The sequence below is a fragment of the Castor canadensis genome, chromosome 14, assembly GCF_047511655.1.
Source record: "Castor canadensis chromosome 14, mCasCan1.hap1v2, whole genome shotgun sequence".
Lineage (NCBI taxonomy): Eukaryota > Metazoa > Chordata > Mammalia > Rodentia > Castoridae > Castor > Castor canadensis.
In genome coordinates, this window is record NC_133399.1 from 21,521,981 (window position 1) to 21,538,987 (window position 17,007).

Sequence of the window (17,007 nt, forward strand, 5' to 3'; positions counted from 1 at the left end):
CGGCAGGTACCATGGGGAACCACCTGCTGACCAACCCTGTACTGCAACCCCGTGGGGGCAGTAGCCCCTACAACACGCTCATCGCTGAGTCGGTGGGCTTCAACCCCTCCTCACCCCCTGTCTTCAACTCCCCAGGTGAGGGCCCGTGGGGAGCCTGCACACCCGAAAGGACCCACATCCCAGGTGGAGGAGGGTGGAGGTGGTCCTGAGGGGCCTTGGCATGGGCGCCCCCTAAGCTCACTCTTGCTTTCTCTTTTCTCTCTGGCCTGCACCTGCAGGGAGCTACCGGGAGCCCAGTAAGTGTGACTCCTGGGGAACAAGACAATGGCCTTCTCAGATGGCCTCGCTTAGGGACAAGGGGAACAGTCTGGCTTGGAAGTTAGGTGGGTGGTGGCCCTTGGGTGGGCACTGAAAGCAGTAAGGGACAGCACCTGGCAAATGGACCCAGCTGTTCAGGCCTTCTGGTGCTACTGAGATCCTCAGTGCCCCTCCACCACCCTGCTGTGGAGCTCCTGGCCCACAGGGGTGGGGGGAGCCGGGGGGGAGCCCAGGAAAAATGAGCTCCCTCTGCCCTCCTTCTCCCCTTGCTGCTGGGCCCCTCACCCTCCTGACAGCGGCCTCCTCCTGCAGAGCACCCCCTGGGAGGCCGGGAAGCCTGCGGCATGGACACCCTGCCTCTCAATGGCAACTTCAACAACAGCTACTCCTTGCGGAGCGGGGATTTCCCTCCCGGGGACGGGGCCCCTGAGCCCCCACGAGGCCGGAACCTGGCCGACGCGGCCGCCTTCGAGAAGATGATCATCTCGGAGCTGGTGCACAACAACCTGCGAGGCGGGGGCGGGGGCGCCAAGGGCCCCCCGCCGCCCGAGCCCCCCTTGCCACCTGTGCCAGGGGGCGGCGGCGAGGAAGAGGCGGGCGGGCCCGGCGGTGCTGACCGGGCGGAGATCGAACTTCTCTACAAGGCCCTGGAGGAGCCACTGCTGCTGCCCCGGGCCCAGTCGGTGCTGTACCAGAGCGACCTGGATGAGTCGGAGAGCTGCACGGCTGAGGACGGCGCCACCAGCCGGCCCCTCTCCTCCCCTCCGGGCCGGGACTCCCTCTATGCCAGCGGGGCCAACCTGCGGGACTCGCCCTCCTACCCGGACAGCAGCCCCGAGGGGCCCAGCGAGGCCCTGCCCCCACCCCCACCTGCACCCCCTGGCCCCCCAGAAATCTACTACACCTCACGCCCACCGGCCCTAGTGGCCCGGAACCCCTTGCAGGGCTATTACCAGGTGCGGCGGCCCAGCCATGAGGGCTACCTGGCTGCCCCGGGCCTCGAGGGGCCAGGGCCCGATGGGGATGGGCAGATGCAGCTGGTCACCAGCCTCTGAGGGGATCTCATGGACCAGGGGCTGGGGGCCCAGGCCAGGGAGGGAGCCCTGGGTAGGGCTCTGGTGGGGGTGGGAGACCGACGGAGGCAGTGGCTGGTGGGCTGCTCTCTCCAGGTGCCCCTCGGCCATGGGTCCCTCAGTCCCCTCCGGGGGCTTTGATATGGGGCCAAAGTGCCAGGGTTCAGACAGGGTTTCCCACCAGCCACACGCACCAGCTCTACTTGGGGGAGTGCAGTGAGGAGGGCCACGAGGCCCCAGGAAGTGAGGATTCCCTTCCCCTGCTCCTGCGGAGGGGGCAGGGGTGTGGTTCCCCTGGGTACCCAAGGCCCCACCTGATCTAGCTTGGCAGCTGCTCCTCTCCAGCTGCCAGAGGGAGATGTGAGGCAGGACAGAGGGAGGGGTCCTCCTGCACTCAGTTCCCTGCTTCCTGCAGACAGCCAGGAAGAGGCCCCAGGCCCCAGGCCGGGCAGTGGCTGCTGGGTTAAACATGGAACTTTCTCTGAAGCTCCTTTCCCTTTGCTGTTGGCCCCTGCCTCCCACACAAGCCTGCCCCTCAGCCCCCTGTGCACCCAATGACCCCCTCCCCTGGGGTGACTCCTGATGAAGCACAACTCCCTGCAGGGCCCCCAGCCCACAGGAGTGGCCACGTCTGGGTGGTTCCCAGTCCTGTGGGCTTGGCCATCTGGGGAGCAGATTTTGGGTCTGGATCTCCCTGGGGAGTGGGTCCTGGGCTTGGATCTTTCCCTAGGGGGCCCTCTTACCCTTTCCTCTCTCCTCCCCCATTGCTGTAAATATTTCAACGAAATGGAAAAGAAAAAAAAAAAGACAAAAAAAAAAAAATCTCATCACTTGAAGCCACCAGGCAGGCGCCTGCGGCCCAGGCCAGCCCGGACTTTCTCCGGAGCCGAGCGGTGCCGCCGGCCCCGGCAGCCAGGACTTCTCCGTGTACGTGTGCAACCCCGGCCGGGGTGGGCGGGCTGCCAGAGCAGCTTTTTACACTCCAGAGACAGAAAACAATCTAGAAGCAACAGCGAAACAAAGAACCCGTCTCCTTTCCGGCACCCGTTGGTTCTGTCGCCTCCTTCCCTGCTTCGCCTGCCCCCGACGTCAGCCCTCCTGGGGCGTGTACCTCACTGCCTGCCCCAGGACCAGAGGCCTGTCAACCCTCCTCTCCCCACCGGCCCGGGGGAGGCACCCTCACACCCAAAGATGCTTTTGCCAAGACTGGCTGGCTATGCTACCCCTTCAGCTCCAGCTTCCTGTGTAGGCTCGGCTTCCTGCTGGCGTCCCAGCTGGAGAGGGGCCGGGGGAGGAGAGCGCAGAGGTCGTCTGGTCAGTACGGCTGAAAAAGGAGGGTTGGCAGGGGTAAGGTGGTCTGCCCCAGGGAGGGAGGGGACAGAGGTGAGAGATCACCTTCCCTCCCCTTCACCCTCTGCAAGGAGGCAAAGCTGGGGCCTGGGGTCAGGACGCCCATGTTCTGGGGTCTCCCCCCACCTTCCCAGCCCCTGGAAGCTGCTGGCAGGGGCCGCGCCTCTTAGCACCTCTCCTGTCCCCAGCCCCTCTTTCAGCCACCCGGCTGTGGGGTAGGTAGCACAGTCCCTCATTGCCATTTCCCCAGAGGTGACCCCTCCACCTCTGCTCTGACCTCTCTTTTGCCCCTCCCTCTTTTCTCACAAGTGCCATGAGTTCTCAAACATCCTCGGGTCTCAGCCTGCTGCTGCCATGAACTACTTTGGGTTGAGGGGGAGGGGCTCTAGGAAGGAACTGGGGGAAAGGGGACAGGTAGGTGGCTGGAGGGACCCTTTTTGCTGCTAGAAAGCCCCCTCCCTTCTCCTGTGGAGCTGGGGCTGGCTTATCCCCATCAGTTTGGGGAGAAGGGGTCAGACCAAAGATGGTGGTTTGTCCCATGTAGGGAACAGGTGTGGGGAGCAGGCGAGGTTTATCCATCTCTGGCTTTTTCTGGTAGGAAGTCTTAACTCATTTCACCAGAAGACCGTGAGTGAGGTACAGACAGAGAGGAGGGAAGCTTGGGACAGTCTTGCCAGGAGACTGATGAGGGCAGGAGACCTCATGGACCAGATCTCCATGGTGTGGAGGACTGGCTGGAGGTCCGTGAAGGGCTGGCCCAGCCCAGACACAAGGCTCCTAGACACGGGGAAGAGGGCTGGAAGACGGGTGGGGTGGAGAGCTCCAGGGATAGGAGGTGTGAGGAGTCCCCTGCCCCCCCCAGGCCTCCTGTCTCTCCAGACAGACAATCAAGGGGAGAGAGAGGGGGAAGGGGCCTTTGGTCCCCACTGCAGTGGGAGACACGGAGGCGACTTCCCAGGCCTCCAGGCTGTGTCGGGGCCCCCTGGTGGGGCCGGACACCACTGCAGTCCAGCGCAAAGCCACCTAGACAGCCCACATGACCCCTACCCCAACCAGACCTGGTGCCTTGACGCCCCCACCCCAGCTGGGACAGTACAGAGAAGGGTCTTGGTTCCTCTCCTATTCCTTTCCTTGGGCTCCTGAACCATTTGCTCCTAAACCTACCTACTTCATTTTTTTTCTCTCGATTTTCTTTTGAGTTTCCCTTGCCTTCCCTCTCTCCAGCACCACCTCCTTCCCTGTGTTGCTCTCTCACTGTCTCTGTCCTCTTTCTACTCATCCTTGACTTCTGTGTCCATTCGGGCCTCCTCCCCTCCCGAAACCCCGTCCCGCCCCTCCTTGGTCTCCTTTTCGATATGCCAAACCAATTTTGGGTCGAGTGCATTTAACGAGAACAAAAAACAAAAAGGCTCATAACAAGAACGTTTCAGAAAAAAACAAAAAGTTTTAAAAAAAAATTGTTGAGTCAAAAAGTCAATAAAGAAATTAAGATTTCTTGGAATGATGAGTGATGTGGCTTATTGAGGGGGGCAAGAAATGGGAAAGTAGATCTGCACAGGGGCACCCCCCAGGGCTGTGAGCGCCGGGATCTGCACTAGACATTCAGGCCCTCACAGGCCTGGCCTTCACTGCATCCCTCGTGTGTGGACATGTGAGCTGGCGAAGCCCTCTAGGGCACCTTCCCGCCAATCCTCTGAAGCGCCCCCAGCATGTTGGAGCCCCACTTTACAGATGGGGAAGCCAAGGAAGCCACTGCGCCTTGCTGTGTCTCAGAGAAGCCCTCCTTGATCTGGACCTCAGACTCCAGGCTGCAGCAAAGCCAGGGGCCATCACAAAAGAATCCCAACTGCCTGTCCTGGACTCCCTTGTGACAACAGAGATGCAACATGGTATTTCATGCTGTGAATGTCACTGCTGACACTGCAAGGGACACACGACTACTCACATAGTGGGAGTTCATTCTGTGTCCTCTTGACACCTCCTTGGCTGCTTCCCTCTCAACTCCTGACCAGACCAATGCCAGCCAGCCCCGTGGGCCAGTCCTGGGTCCCTCGTCCAGCTACACTGCTCCCTAGGGACCGCATCTCTTCTCATGAGCTAGGTGACTGCCCATGGTAATCTCCAGCCTGAACCCCCCACCTCAAGCTCCAGACGGATCCCTAGCCACCTGCCCACTCCACGCCTCTCCCTGGTGCTGGACCTCATCCCCTCCTGATCTGACCCCGGCTCCTGACCCTTCCCTAGCAACACCCACAGCCTCCCTTCCTCAGTGGGAAGCCTGCCATGACACCCTTAAGCTAAAAGTCCTTGGAGCTCCCTTTGAACTCATTTTGTGCACCGTACTTACTGACAGTAGATGTAAAGGAGGCCCTAACTCCTAAGTGGCCAGAATTAACTTTCTCACCATGCTGGTTAAGCCCCTGCTGACTCATCAAGACCACTGCCACAGTCCCCTAATTAAGTAGCCCCTGGTTCCCCTTCAGGCTTTGCTGAAGAAATCACAGTGGTCTGAGAAACATATTTTGTCCCTTATCTTCTCAAAATTCTCCAGTGATCTCTCTCACCCAGAGGAAAAACCAAGCTTAGCACCATGGTCTAGTAGGCCCTACAGCAACACCTCATCTGGACTCCCTACCCATCTAGCCTCCTGCTTGCCTCAGGGCCTTTGCACTAGCTGTCCTCTCTGCCAGCTCAGACCTCCTCCTCTGCCACATGTCCACAAGACTCACTCTACAGAGCAGATGAAAAGCAGACCTTCCCCTCCAGGGCACTTAAGTCACCAGTGGCTACTCCCTAACCCTGCCTCCCTTGTCAAGGCTCTCCCTTCTAATAAGCTATTTCTTGCAGACTTGCCTCTCCACTTGAATGGCACAGGGGTTCCCAGCAGCACCTGACAGTCAACCAGCGTCTGCTCAAGCACTAATGGCTGAACTGAGCATGAGATGAGAGCTAAGGATGATGGGAGTTGTGAATCTGCCATTCCCACTGAGAATGCATTCCCTATGATGTTAGGGTTTTTCTTCTGCATGATCCCTACCTGAAGGTCAGTGTCTGTCTCAGCCGGCTCAGCTGAGGGAGAGGAGACCTGGCCTGTGCTGCAGGAAGAACCGAGTCTACCAGCTTTCTGAGAAATGGATGACCACCGGTGAGTTTGGGAACTTTCTCTTTTTAGGGAGAAGGGGCACTGGGGATGGAAGTCAGGGCATCGCAAGCACTAAGTTCGTGCTTCACCGCTGAGCCACACCAGCCCCTAGGCTTGGGGACTTTATGCGTAGTTTATTTTGACTACAAGGTTTACGCTCATATCCAGTGTCCCTCAAAAAGGCTCGTGTCTTGGGGGCTTGGTCCCCAGCTGGTGGTACTCTCTGGGGAGGTTCTGGAAACCTTAGGAGGTGGGACCTAGCTAGAGGAAGTAGGTCACTGCGTCACTGGTCCCTTCCTGTCTGCCGTGAGGGAACACTCTCCTCCACTGCTGGTTTCTGCTACCATCATGTTCCTCCCAGATGCGTGGGGCCAGGTGACCAAGGGCTGCATGCACCCTCTAAAGCAGCAAACCCAAACAAACCCTTCTGTCTTGTGTTGTTTCTGTCAGGTACTTGGTCACAGTTACAATAGAAGTCATGATTAATACATGCTCTGATTGTGAAATCTAACCCCAGCATGACACAAGATTCCAGTGTGGCCAGCTGGGTGACTGCACTCTCCCCTTCACCGCACAGGGTCTGAGTCCACCATGCCAGACAACCTGGCCCCTCAGGTGGCTCCCTTAGGTACCAGGACAGCCTTTGTGCGTGCCCAGCATCAGCACCTTCCCGATGAGGCCTGTCCTTCCTGGTTCTGCCTGCACTTCGTCTCCTGTGACTCTCGGAAGGTCTAATATCATAATGACCTATGGCGAGGAAATGGAAATTGGAGTACGTCCGTGACCCACACAACCAGATTACAAAGCAGTGCTCAGTGCCTGGCACCCTACAGACACTCAGGCAGGCTTCTGACCTCATCCTCTCAAAGCCCCAGCTACATGGTGTCACGTGGCCCCAGTCAGTCTCAAAGCAAAGCCCAGAATTGTCAAAGACCGTCTGCACGTTCACTGGGCTAATGAGGAACTTCTGATTCCACTGCGGGTGCTCACTGCCCACCACTGCTTCCAGTATTAAAGGACCTGGCCAGTGGCAGGGCTGCCCATGTGAGTAAGCCAGAGGGAAGGCCTTAACCGCAGAGTGGCAGAGGGCCTGAGCTACAGTGACCTGTGCAGACCCCCTGGGCCTGCAGTGCGTGGACTCTGCCCCATGGAGCCCGCCCTCCCAGGAATGCTGGCGGTGGCCTGGGAGTCAGCTGAGGCCAGTCCCCATCCCCATGACACAGACTCACCCCAACCCTCTCTTCCCTTCCTCTGTGAACATGGAACATCGGAGCCATGGCAACTGGCAATAGTGCCACACCCCTGCTGCCTGCTCCTTCCCCGCCCCTGCCCCTCTTGCTTCACTGGGGTGCTTCCTGACCCAGACCCTGGCAACTGCTTCTTTTCCATCTCTCCCACCCAGCTGTTGTCCACCACCATCAGCCTCCATCCGAGTGGTCCCAGCCTCACTCTGAGCTGGCCTGGGGCCTGATCGTACAGAATCACGTGTGAGCATGAAGAGTCAGCCCAAGGGGGTTTGCATATACTCAGCCTTGTGCAAGGGAAAAACAGGGACCAATTGATCCCCAATGTCACCATAGAAAATGGTCACATAAACTATGTGCCTCCATACAAACAGTAGCATACAGCCACTAAAATCAGGGGCACAGAAGAAAACTGCCATATGGAAACACACTCCTAAGTTCAAACCCCAGTCCCGCCAAAAAAAAAAAAAAAGTTGGACAGCCAGGCACCAGTGGCTCACACCTAGCTACTCAGGAGGCAGAGATCAGGAGGAAGATCACAGTTCGAAGCCAGCCTGGGGAAATGGTTCCGAGACTCTATCTCAAGAACATCCAACACAAAAAAGACTGTTGGTGGAGTGCCTGCCTAGTAAGCGTGAAGCCCCAAGTTCAAATCCCAGTCCCACCAAAAAAAAAAAAAAAAAAAAAACTGGACACAAAAAACAAGCTAAGAGTGTGGAGGCCAAAGAAGCCTGCTCCCAGAAGCCGATTCCTCCTGTAAATCCAAGCTGACCGACACACTCTGTGGAAAGGTACTGGGACTGGCAGCTGCTGGAGGCTCCAAAGCGCCTGATTGCTACCAGCATGCAGATGGGGAGGGAGGCTGCCACCCACAGTACTTCTGTTGGTGTCCTCAAAGTCCCTTTCTTCCCCTCTCACCAAATCCCCGCACCCCCACCCCGCTTCTCCCACTCTCAATCACTGACCTGCAAAGCTCGGGTGCCCCCATCTCAGCCCGATTATTCTCAATGCCTCCCCTAAATAAATAAATAAATGATACGTACATACATTAAAAAAAAAAACAACAAAAGACAAGCTAAAGCAGGACCCTATTTTGCTCTTTTCGCAAGTGACAAATACGAAAAAGTATGCATACATACAGTGTGTGTATGTATACACACAAATATAAATTGTGTATTAGCATTTGTCAGTATAAAGCCATGCAGCAAGATGTTAACTGTGTGTGGTAGGTAATTTCTACTTTCTAGAAACAACTTTTTCTTTGCATGAAGCACATACTACTTCTGCAGTAGGAAGACGAGCTCGTGTGTCCTTATGTACAAACAAGGTCCTGGGATGAGCAACACAGCTGAAGAAAGGAGGAAAACAAGAGAAGTAGGAAAAGAGTCCTAGAGAGCGGATTATTGTGTGTTGAGATTTACAAAGGTGCGGTCTTGGCCGGTAAGAGGTCAGCGAACTGAAGCGCCTCGGGCTAGCTGGTGACTTGCTTGATGACAAGGACAGCTTTGCAAATGACCAGGGGAAGGACAAGCTGTCTGGCCATGGCACCCTTCTTGTCATGGAAATTACTGAGGGCCTCATGCCGTGTGTATGAGCACCACACCTGTGACATCTACTCCATTAGACATTGGCACTAAGCGGGGGCGGGCTCCAGTGGCAGAGGGCCTGCCCGGTAAGTGAGGCCCTGAGTTCAAACCCAGTACTGCAAAAGAAAAGGAACTGAAGTCAGAAGTCTATTTGTGAACCAATTTAACAAATAAATCCACTAAATTTTGACACAAATAACACTTCATGAAAATAACTATTTTTTAAAGGAGCGGGAAGAATAGCTCTCCCCGTTTTGTAAGGCTCCTTCCTGCTTGGTGTAACGAGGATAACCAGATTCTCACACAGGCTCCTGCAGCCAATCTGTATGATGTGCTGTTTGACCTTCTTGTGTTTCAGTGGGACTGGAATTTGAACCCAGGACTTGCAGAGCAGGCACTCTACCCCTTGAGCCACACCTCCAGTCCATTTTGCTATGGTTATTTTGGAGATGGGGGGTCTCAGGAACTATTTGCCTGGGTTGGCCTTGAGCCTGGATCCTCCCAATCTCAGCCTCCCAAGTACCTAGGTGTGAGGCTCTGCGCCTGGCTTTGTTGTTTTTTAAAGCACACAGTGGAAAAGAGAGGAGTGTTTTCATAACTTTTCAGATACTTTTGGGGATATTTCACTTGTTACTGCACCAAAACTCAGCAAGTGGAGATGGTGTGTTACAGTTAACTGAGGGGCTAGGATATGGCAGGTGTGAGACCCTGGGTTCCACCTCCAGCAAGAAGGGGAGTGGGGGAAGGACTGGACTATGCAACTGTACCAGTAAATGCTCTGGTACACTAAAACCCATTGTCAGCTTACGACCTCAGTGGGTTTTTCACCCACGCACACGTGTGATTTTACAACTCATATCTTGGTCTTCTGTGGAAAAAATGATGTGGTGAGTTAGTACATTTCACTACACAGTATCTTCACATCATACTTGTTAGTAGCACTGATCTGTCAGAAAGCGTCCAAGCACTGAAAAGCTGTGAGGGTCGTGAACGAGAAGACCTTCTGAATTTCTCACATTTGTTTGGAAGTTCAAGTGCCCTCACTGGCAACAACCTGTCAGTGGCCAGCCTCAAAGTGATCACCTCGCTTCCTGTCCCTGAGGGCCTCTGCCCACCATCCTAACCTGAACAGCTGCAACAAATGAAAGAGGTGATAATTAGGGAGGAAGCCCCCTAAAGGGGCCTGGGGACTTTTGGGGGTGCGGTCACACCTTGAGAACCACAGGTTTATAATGCATAGAGCTGGAACAACTGATTATCCATGCAGAAAAAAAAATAAAGTCACAGCCCTACTTTTTCACATCATAAACAAAAATTAATTCCAGAGAGATTTTTTAAAAAAGCTACATATGAAAAGCAAAGCTTCCAGAAGGAAATGCAATGTTGACCTCAGGGTAGTATTTCTTGCCTGGCAAGGCACATATCCAGCAGCTATAAAACAGATTAATTCTGATGACATCATAATAATAACTTTGTAAAATTCTGAGCATGAAGCCACCTTCATAAAAATGAAAAGCAAGCCTTAGCTGTGAGAACTGCTGTAGTCAACGGACAATCCTGAAGACAAGTAGGGAGAAGCCCAGACAGTTCCCACAAGGAAGGCAAATGGCAGTGAACAGCATGACCCCACTAGTAACATTCCAGGTGACACTTGGAAGGCAGAGATCGGAGGATCACAGCTCAAAGCTAATTCAGGCAAAAAGTTATCGAGACCCCATCCCCATTAAAGGAAGAATGTGGTGTTCCACACCTGACATCCCAGTTAAGTGGGAGGCATAGTTAAGAAGAGCCCAGTAGGAGGCTGACCCCAGGAAAAAACATGAGATCCTATCCCAAAAATAAATAACTATACCAAAAAGGGCCAGCAGAGCGGCTCAAGTGGTAGAGTCCTGACTTCAAACCCAGTATTCCCAAAAAAAAAAAAAAAAAAGGAATGCAAACCGAAATCACTAATTCTCACCCATCAGGACAAAAATATGTCTTACATCAGAGCTGTCATGTTGCTAAGGACCTCGAGTGCTAAGTGCAGCAGTGGGGCAGGAGCTGGTAGGATGGCTTTGAAGAGCCAGCCAGCAGTGTCTAGCAAGGTACGTGTTCTCAGAGCCCACGGTCCTGCAATCCTGCTCCTGGGGTGAATCCAGACATTCCTGCATGTGTCTTAGGAGCCACGCACAGAAGACACACATTCTCAACGCCCCACACTCCAGTGAAGTGGGGTCTCTGCAGTCCATGCAGTACCACCAGCACAGATGTCTACCGAACCAGTGATGGGTTCAAGCTCTCATTGTAACTTTGTCTGATTTTAACCTAAATACAAGTGGCTACTTTCTCAGACCACACAGCTATGTAACAGCAAAAAGAAATGAATTAGGTCTATACTTTTTTTTTTTTTGGCACTATTGGGATTTGAACTCAGGGCCTCATGCTTGTTAGGCATGTGCTCTACCACTTGAGCCATGCTTCCAGTGCTTATTGCTTTACTTAATTTTTGGATAGGGCCTCATGTTTTTGCCTGGGGCTGGCCTCTGACTATGATCCACCTGCCTATGCCTCCCTTGTACCTGGGATTACAGTTGTGATTCACCACTCCAAGCTTATTTATTGAGATAGGGTCTTGCTAACTTTTTTGCCTGAGCTGACCTTCACCTCGATCCTCCTGATCTCCACCTTCTCAGTAGCTGTGATTATAGGCATGAGCCACTATACCTGCCCCTGCATAATACGTATTTCAACACAGATAAGTCCCAAAAGCATAATGATGGATAAAAAAATAAAAAGAAAATAAAGTTTCAGATAGGAAGACCGGCACTAGGGCAAGTGAAGTGTCCAGGATGAAAAATCCCTGGAGGTGCTCTGACTCAGGGTCACGCAAGCCCAGAACACACACACACACACACACACACACACACACACACACAGAACATGCCTGCCTCATCCCTGTGCCAGTTGTGAGAATAAATTCAGCATGATACTGTATTCAGGACCCTAAGACTAAAATCCAGGCTGAGTGATTCATGAAGGTCACCCCAGATTCCATGTCTCACTAGGATGACACTAGGGACTCTCAGCAGGTATCCACGCAGCTCATTTATTAGAGTGCAGAGGGAGGTGCATGGGTGACGTCCAGAGGAAACAGGGCAAGCTTCCATGGCCTCTCCGTGGAGTCGCACAGGACTGCTTACTTTCCATAGCATGGTTGACAATACACGTGCTGCGCTGTCAGTCAGGGAGCCACTAGAGTCTCAATGGGCAGAGTGTGTACTGGAGGCTGATCATATACCAAAATTCCAGGCTCCAGAGGAGAAGCAGTGTTCATCGTGACTGCAGAGCACATCTACCCAATTCAGGTGGCCGTTCACACAATGGTGGGAACCGGCTTGGAAACCTAAGCTCCTGGAACTGAAGGCCAACCCTGTAAACAAGCCTTTATAAGGACAGCAAACTTAGGTCTACGATACTACGTTTTCTCTGCACAGACATCACTTATGTAAAATGTAGAGCATGATAAATTACGTCGTACAGTTTGAAACGTACACAAATACAGATAAACAAACACACACAGAAAGCTGAACACCAAAGCCCGAGCTGAGTTCCATTTGAAGAAAAGGGGATGGGGGTGGATTTGATATAGGCCTATAGAAAGCCCTGTAAGAGGGCAGGGTGTGGCTCAGACAGAGAGCCTGGAGCTGCCAAGCTCTAGGTCCAAGTGCAAACCCACCAAAAATAAGTAAATAAAGCCCTATAACTGCATCTGTAATGTTTCACTACCTCATCTGGCAATGCATAAGAGTATATTTTATTACATTACTTCTTATACTTCCTGTGTGTGCACCTGAAGCACTATGTGAGAAGAACAGTAGCTGGATGTGTTAGCACTCATCTGTAATCCCAGCACTCAGGAGGCTGAGGTAGAAGAGGCACTCTCCACTAAATAGCTTGTCTCAAACATTACAAAATTTTTTAAAAAGGGCCAGGCTTGGTGGCTCACACCTGTAATCTCAGCTACTTGGGAGGCAGAGATCATGATCTGAAGCCTAGGCAAAGTTAGAACCTCACCTCAAGCCATCTCCATCATTAAGCATAATGGCACACAGCTGTGATCCCAGCTACTTGGGAGGCTACAGGTAGGAGTGTTGAGGTCCAAGGCCAGACCTGGGCAAAAACACAGCAAAAAGGGCTGGGGGCACGGTTCAAGTGATAGAACGCCTGCCCAGTGAGTAAGAGCCCCTGAGTTCAAACTCTGGTACTAATGGGAAAAAATTTTTGTAAATATTTATCTGCTTATTAATATGTACTGCCAGGAATTCGTATTTATTGGGTGCATTTCAAGTACTATGCCAAGCCTTTATATGAGCTTCTCCTTAAAAAAAAAATCTACTGAAAGCCAGGCGCCAGTGGCTTAGTCTTGTAATCCTAGCTACTCAGGAGGCAGAGATCAGGAGGATCGAGGTTCAAAGCCAGCCCAGGCAGATAGTTTGTGAGGCCCTTTCTTGAAAAAAACTCATCACAAAAAAGGACTGGTGGAGTGGCTCAAGGTGTAGGCCTTGAGTTCAAGCCCCAATACCACAAAAACAAAACAAAACCAAAAAACCCAAACACCTTCTGTATGCCAGGTCCGGTGCTAAGCTTTCCATCAGCTCTCAACCTACTGAGGGATGTTGAGACCCCAGCACAACCAAAACCAGGCTAAGTACAGATTCCGACAGGAGCTCCTAAGGGAAGTTGGCTGATATGACAAGAAGGGTTGTCCGGGAGGCTCCTTTGGGAGGGACATCTGAGCGGAACCATGAAGGAAGACAGTGGGACAGCCAGGCAACTGACTGCGGGAAGCACAATCTGGGCAGAAGGCTTGGCAAGTGCAGAGCCCTACAGCAAGGGTGAGATGGGTGCGGAATGGCAACAGCTGAAGCCAGCAGGATTGGAGTACAGACGAGGAGGCCTGGTGGAGGAGGCCGCTTCGCAGGCCCGCTAAGCTATCATAAGGATCTTAGGTTTTATTCTAAGTAGGATAAGCCTTTGAAGGTTTTCAACCCAGTAATGACATGATCTGGTTTACAAGTGAAGATCATGTAAGCTGTAGGACGGGAAGGGACCCTTCATCATTAGCACCACGACCTGATGCTTGTGGCTAATGAGCTTTTCAGGGTGTGAAACAGCTGGGGCTGTGGACAAAGGCCAAAAAGTTCCAAGATGGGAACTATAAGCTGGGATGAGTCAATGTCAAACTAAACATCCAGAAAACATGGTGGTTTCGCTCACCTTTAGATGTAGTCTTCACGAGCAAGCGGATTACACGTGGAAATAATTTAAAAGTGGCTGAAGGTGTAGTTTAAATGGTAGAGCACGGGCCTAGCAAGTTGAGGCCCCAAGTTTGAATCCCAGTATCACCAAAAAAAAAAAAAAAATTAGAAGTGAGATTGTCTCAAAAAGTCCCAAGTATGCCCAAGATTCCCAAGAAATCAAGCCAATTATAAATGTGAGTTTTCACTGGGCACCGGTGGCTCACACCCTGTAACCCTCGCTACTCAGGAGGCAGAGATCAGGAGGATCGAGGTTCGAAGCCAGCCCAGGCAGATGGTTTGTGAGACCCTATCTTGGAAAAACCCTATCACAAAAAAGGACTGGTAGAGTGGCTCAAGGTGTAGGCCCTGAGTTCAAACTCCAGTACCACAAAAAATAAATTAATTAAAAATAAATTAATGGGTTTTTTTCAGCCAAATAATTGCAAAAGGAAAAAAAAAAAACTTTTGGTATTATGAATGTAACTCAGAGCCTTATGCATGACAGGCAACAACTCTGACTCTTGGCTATACACCAAGCTCTTTTTAATTAATCATTAACTAAGAAGTGGTGGGGATAGAACTCAGGACCTTGTGGATGCTAGGCAGGCACTCTACCACAGAGCCACATCCTAGCCCTTGGTTTTCTAGATTGCGTATGGCTATGCAAGCTCAGGCTGACCTAAACTCCTGGATCCTCCACCTCTGCCTCCTGAGTGCTGGGATTACAGAAGTGTGCCACCACACCTAGCCTTAATTTTGTTTTCCTTTGTCTTTTTTGGTATTGGGGTTTGATCTCAGGGCTTCATGTTTGCTAGGCAAGCACTCTACTGCTTAAGTCACACTTCTAGCCCCAATTTTTATTTTTGAGATAGGTCTCAGTAAGTTTTGGAGGCTGTTCTTCAACTCTTGATCCTCCTGCCTCCTAAATAGCTGAAAATTACAGGCATATGCCACCATACCAGCTACAACTTTTAATGCCCCTCCTAATTTTTTTTAACTGAATGTGAAATGGAGATTAAAAAAATAAATAAAGAAGCCTAGGTAGCACCATGGGGCCTTAGGACTCTAGGGAGGCCAGATAGAGAGAGATGCCAGTGGCTTGAATAGGTGCTGTTTGGATTTACACCCATGAGGGGACATGGCTCTTAGGAACCTGTGGAAAAAATTCTCTGACAAGAGGACCTTCGAGCAGAAGTCTAAGTGACAAGAAGCAGCCCTGCTGAGAGCTGGAAGAAGAGGTTGTGGGAGGAGGCTCTGGCTTGGAGACCCTGTCAGATTTTCAGAGTGTTAGCTTAGATGGTTTGGAGTTGGGCTGGGTGAAAGAGACAGGAAGCAAAAAGCAGGTGAGGTCCCTGAGGACCAGTTGTCATTCACAGTTCCAGGAGTGGCCTGATTACTTTGTGGATGTGCTGTCCAATAAAACAACAGCTGCTCATCACAGGGCCCAGAGAAAATGGAACTTCTCATTTTTCACTCCATTCTAACTCAGTGCAACTGTGAAACGGAGCTTTTGATCACACTTAACTAAAATTCAAAAACTGTTGATCACAATTAAAATTCAAAAACTGTTAAACCGTGTGAGATTTGAGCTCCAGGAGTACTATTAAATAGGGCTGGTGGAGAGGCTCAAGAGGTAGAACACTTGCCTAGAAAACGTAAGGCCCAGAGTTTAAACCCCAGTGCCACCGGGAAAAAAAAAAAAAATTTTATCAGAGGGAACGTCGAGGGCACATGAACCCATATTTTTAACTTTAATCTTCATAAAACCTAAAAAGTCAGATCAACTATTTCTAATGAGAATGGAGATTCACAAAGAGAATCTCCAAGACTTCCCACGGACTAAAAGAAAGAACAGTTCATTTTTCTATCCTTAGGCTGACCACAATTAAAAAATAGCATTTAAGTTGATTTTTTTTTTTTAATTTTCTACGGTATAAAAAATGCATTTGTAATTTTAATGGCTGATCACAATTTGAAACAACATGGTTATATTTGGTTAAATATATTAGAATGAATTTCACCTGTGCGCCTTTTTTTTTACTGTCCCACTGAGTGCAAAGATGCAAGATACCTCATTTGTATTTTTTATTTTTTAAATTATTTTTTGGCAGAACGGGGGTTTGAACTCAGGTGCTCTACTAATTGAGCCACACTTCCAGCCCTCGTTTTTTTTTTTTAATACCGATCGCAATCTGAAATGACATTTTGATTACACTGAATTAAATACACTATGAAAATTATTGTTTTTTAACTTAAAAAGTGAGGTATACGGCCGTTATTTCCCGCTGGTCGCGGGAGCGAGGCTTTCCGGTCGCGATCCGCACTCCCGACTCCCGTCGGTGAATTCTCGCGGTGCCCCGGGTTCGCTGCGCGTCGGGACCTGAGCCGCAGAGCCCGGACTCGAACCCTTGTCTGTCCCCGAACTCGAACTCCCATTTCCAGTATTGTCCACTTGAAACCTCCCAGTGGCCCTCGAGGGAGTCGCCGCGGGATTCGAACTGGCCTCGAGTTTCAAACGTTCACAACGTTCACAACGGACTCCGCGGCCGCCGGGCCCCACAAGTCCGGAGCCCCCACAGACGCTCCCAGCAACGCTCACCTGCTGACAGACGCCCAGGCGGACAACGCAGCTCCTTCCTCCGCACGCCCTTCTCCACTGCGCCTGCGCCCAACTTCCGCTTCGCTCGTGCAAACTTTAGCCAATCCTAACTCTGATCCTGCCCCCAAGCCAATCTAGCCAATCATATCTCAGAGATCTGCTTTATCTCCTCCCCATTTCTTCTTGTCAATCACAGTGGGCGCAAGCACCGCCCTTCCTGCTCTGTTAAGCGAGCGCCGCGCGCCACCATTCGGCAGTTGGTGGCGCTGCTCTCAGCGGGATGCGTTTCCCGGAAGAGCGGAGTAGTGGGCGGGCCACGCCGTTGCGGGAAACCTCGGGATTGGGCAAGAGAAGTTCCGCACTCTGACTCCGCCCACCCCTGCCGTCGATATCCGAGTCGGAGACGCTAGGGA

At 51.8% G+C, this 17,007-nt stretch overlaps 1 protein-coding gene across 9 annotated transcripts in view; it reads left to right on the forward strand.

The window, feature by feature from the left end:
• Window positions 1-4,242, forward strand: part of Adgrl1 (adhesion G protein-coupled receptor L1) — a 42,070-nt gene extending 37,828 nt beyond the window's left edge. For 7 of the 9 annotated variants that reach the window (XM_074053955.1, XM_074053954.1, XM_074053956.1 and 4 more), the window contains 3 exons: window positions 7-135; window positions 279-296; window positions 631-4,242. In XM_074053955.1, the coding sequence (XP_073910056.1) occupies window positions 7-135; window positions 279-296; window positions 631-1,373 (890 nt within the window). In that variant the 3' untranslated portion in view covers window positions 1,374-4,242. The remainder of the gene's footprint in view (window positions 1-6; window positions 136-278; window positions 297-630) is intronic. The other 2 variants (XM_074053953.1, XM_074053958.1) reach the window with 1 other exon arrangement.
• The last annotated feature ends 12,765 nt before the right edge of the window (window positions 4,243-17,007 follow it).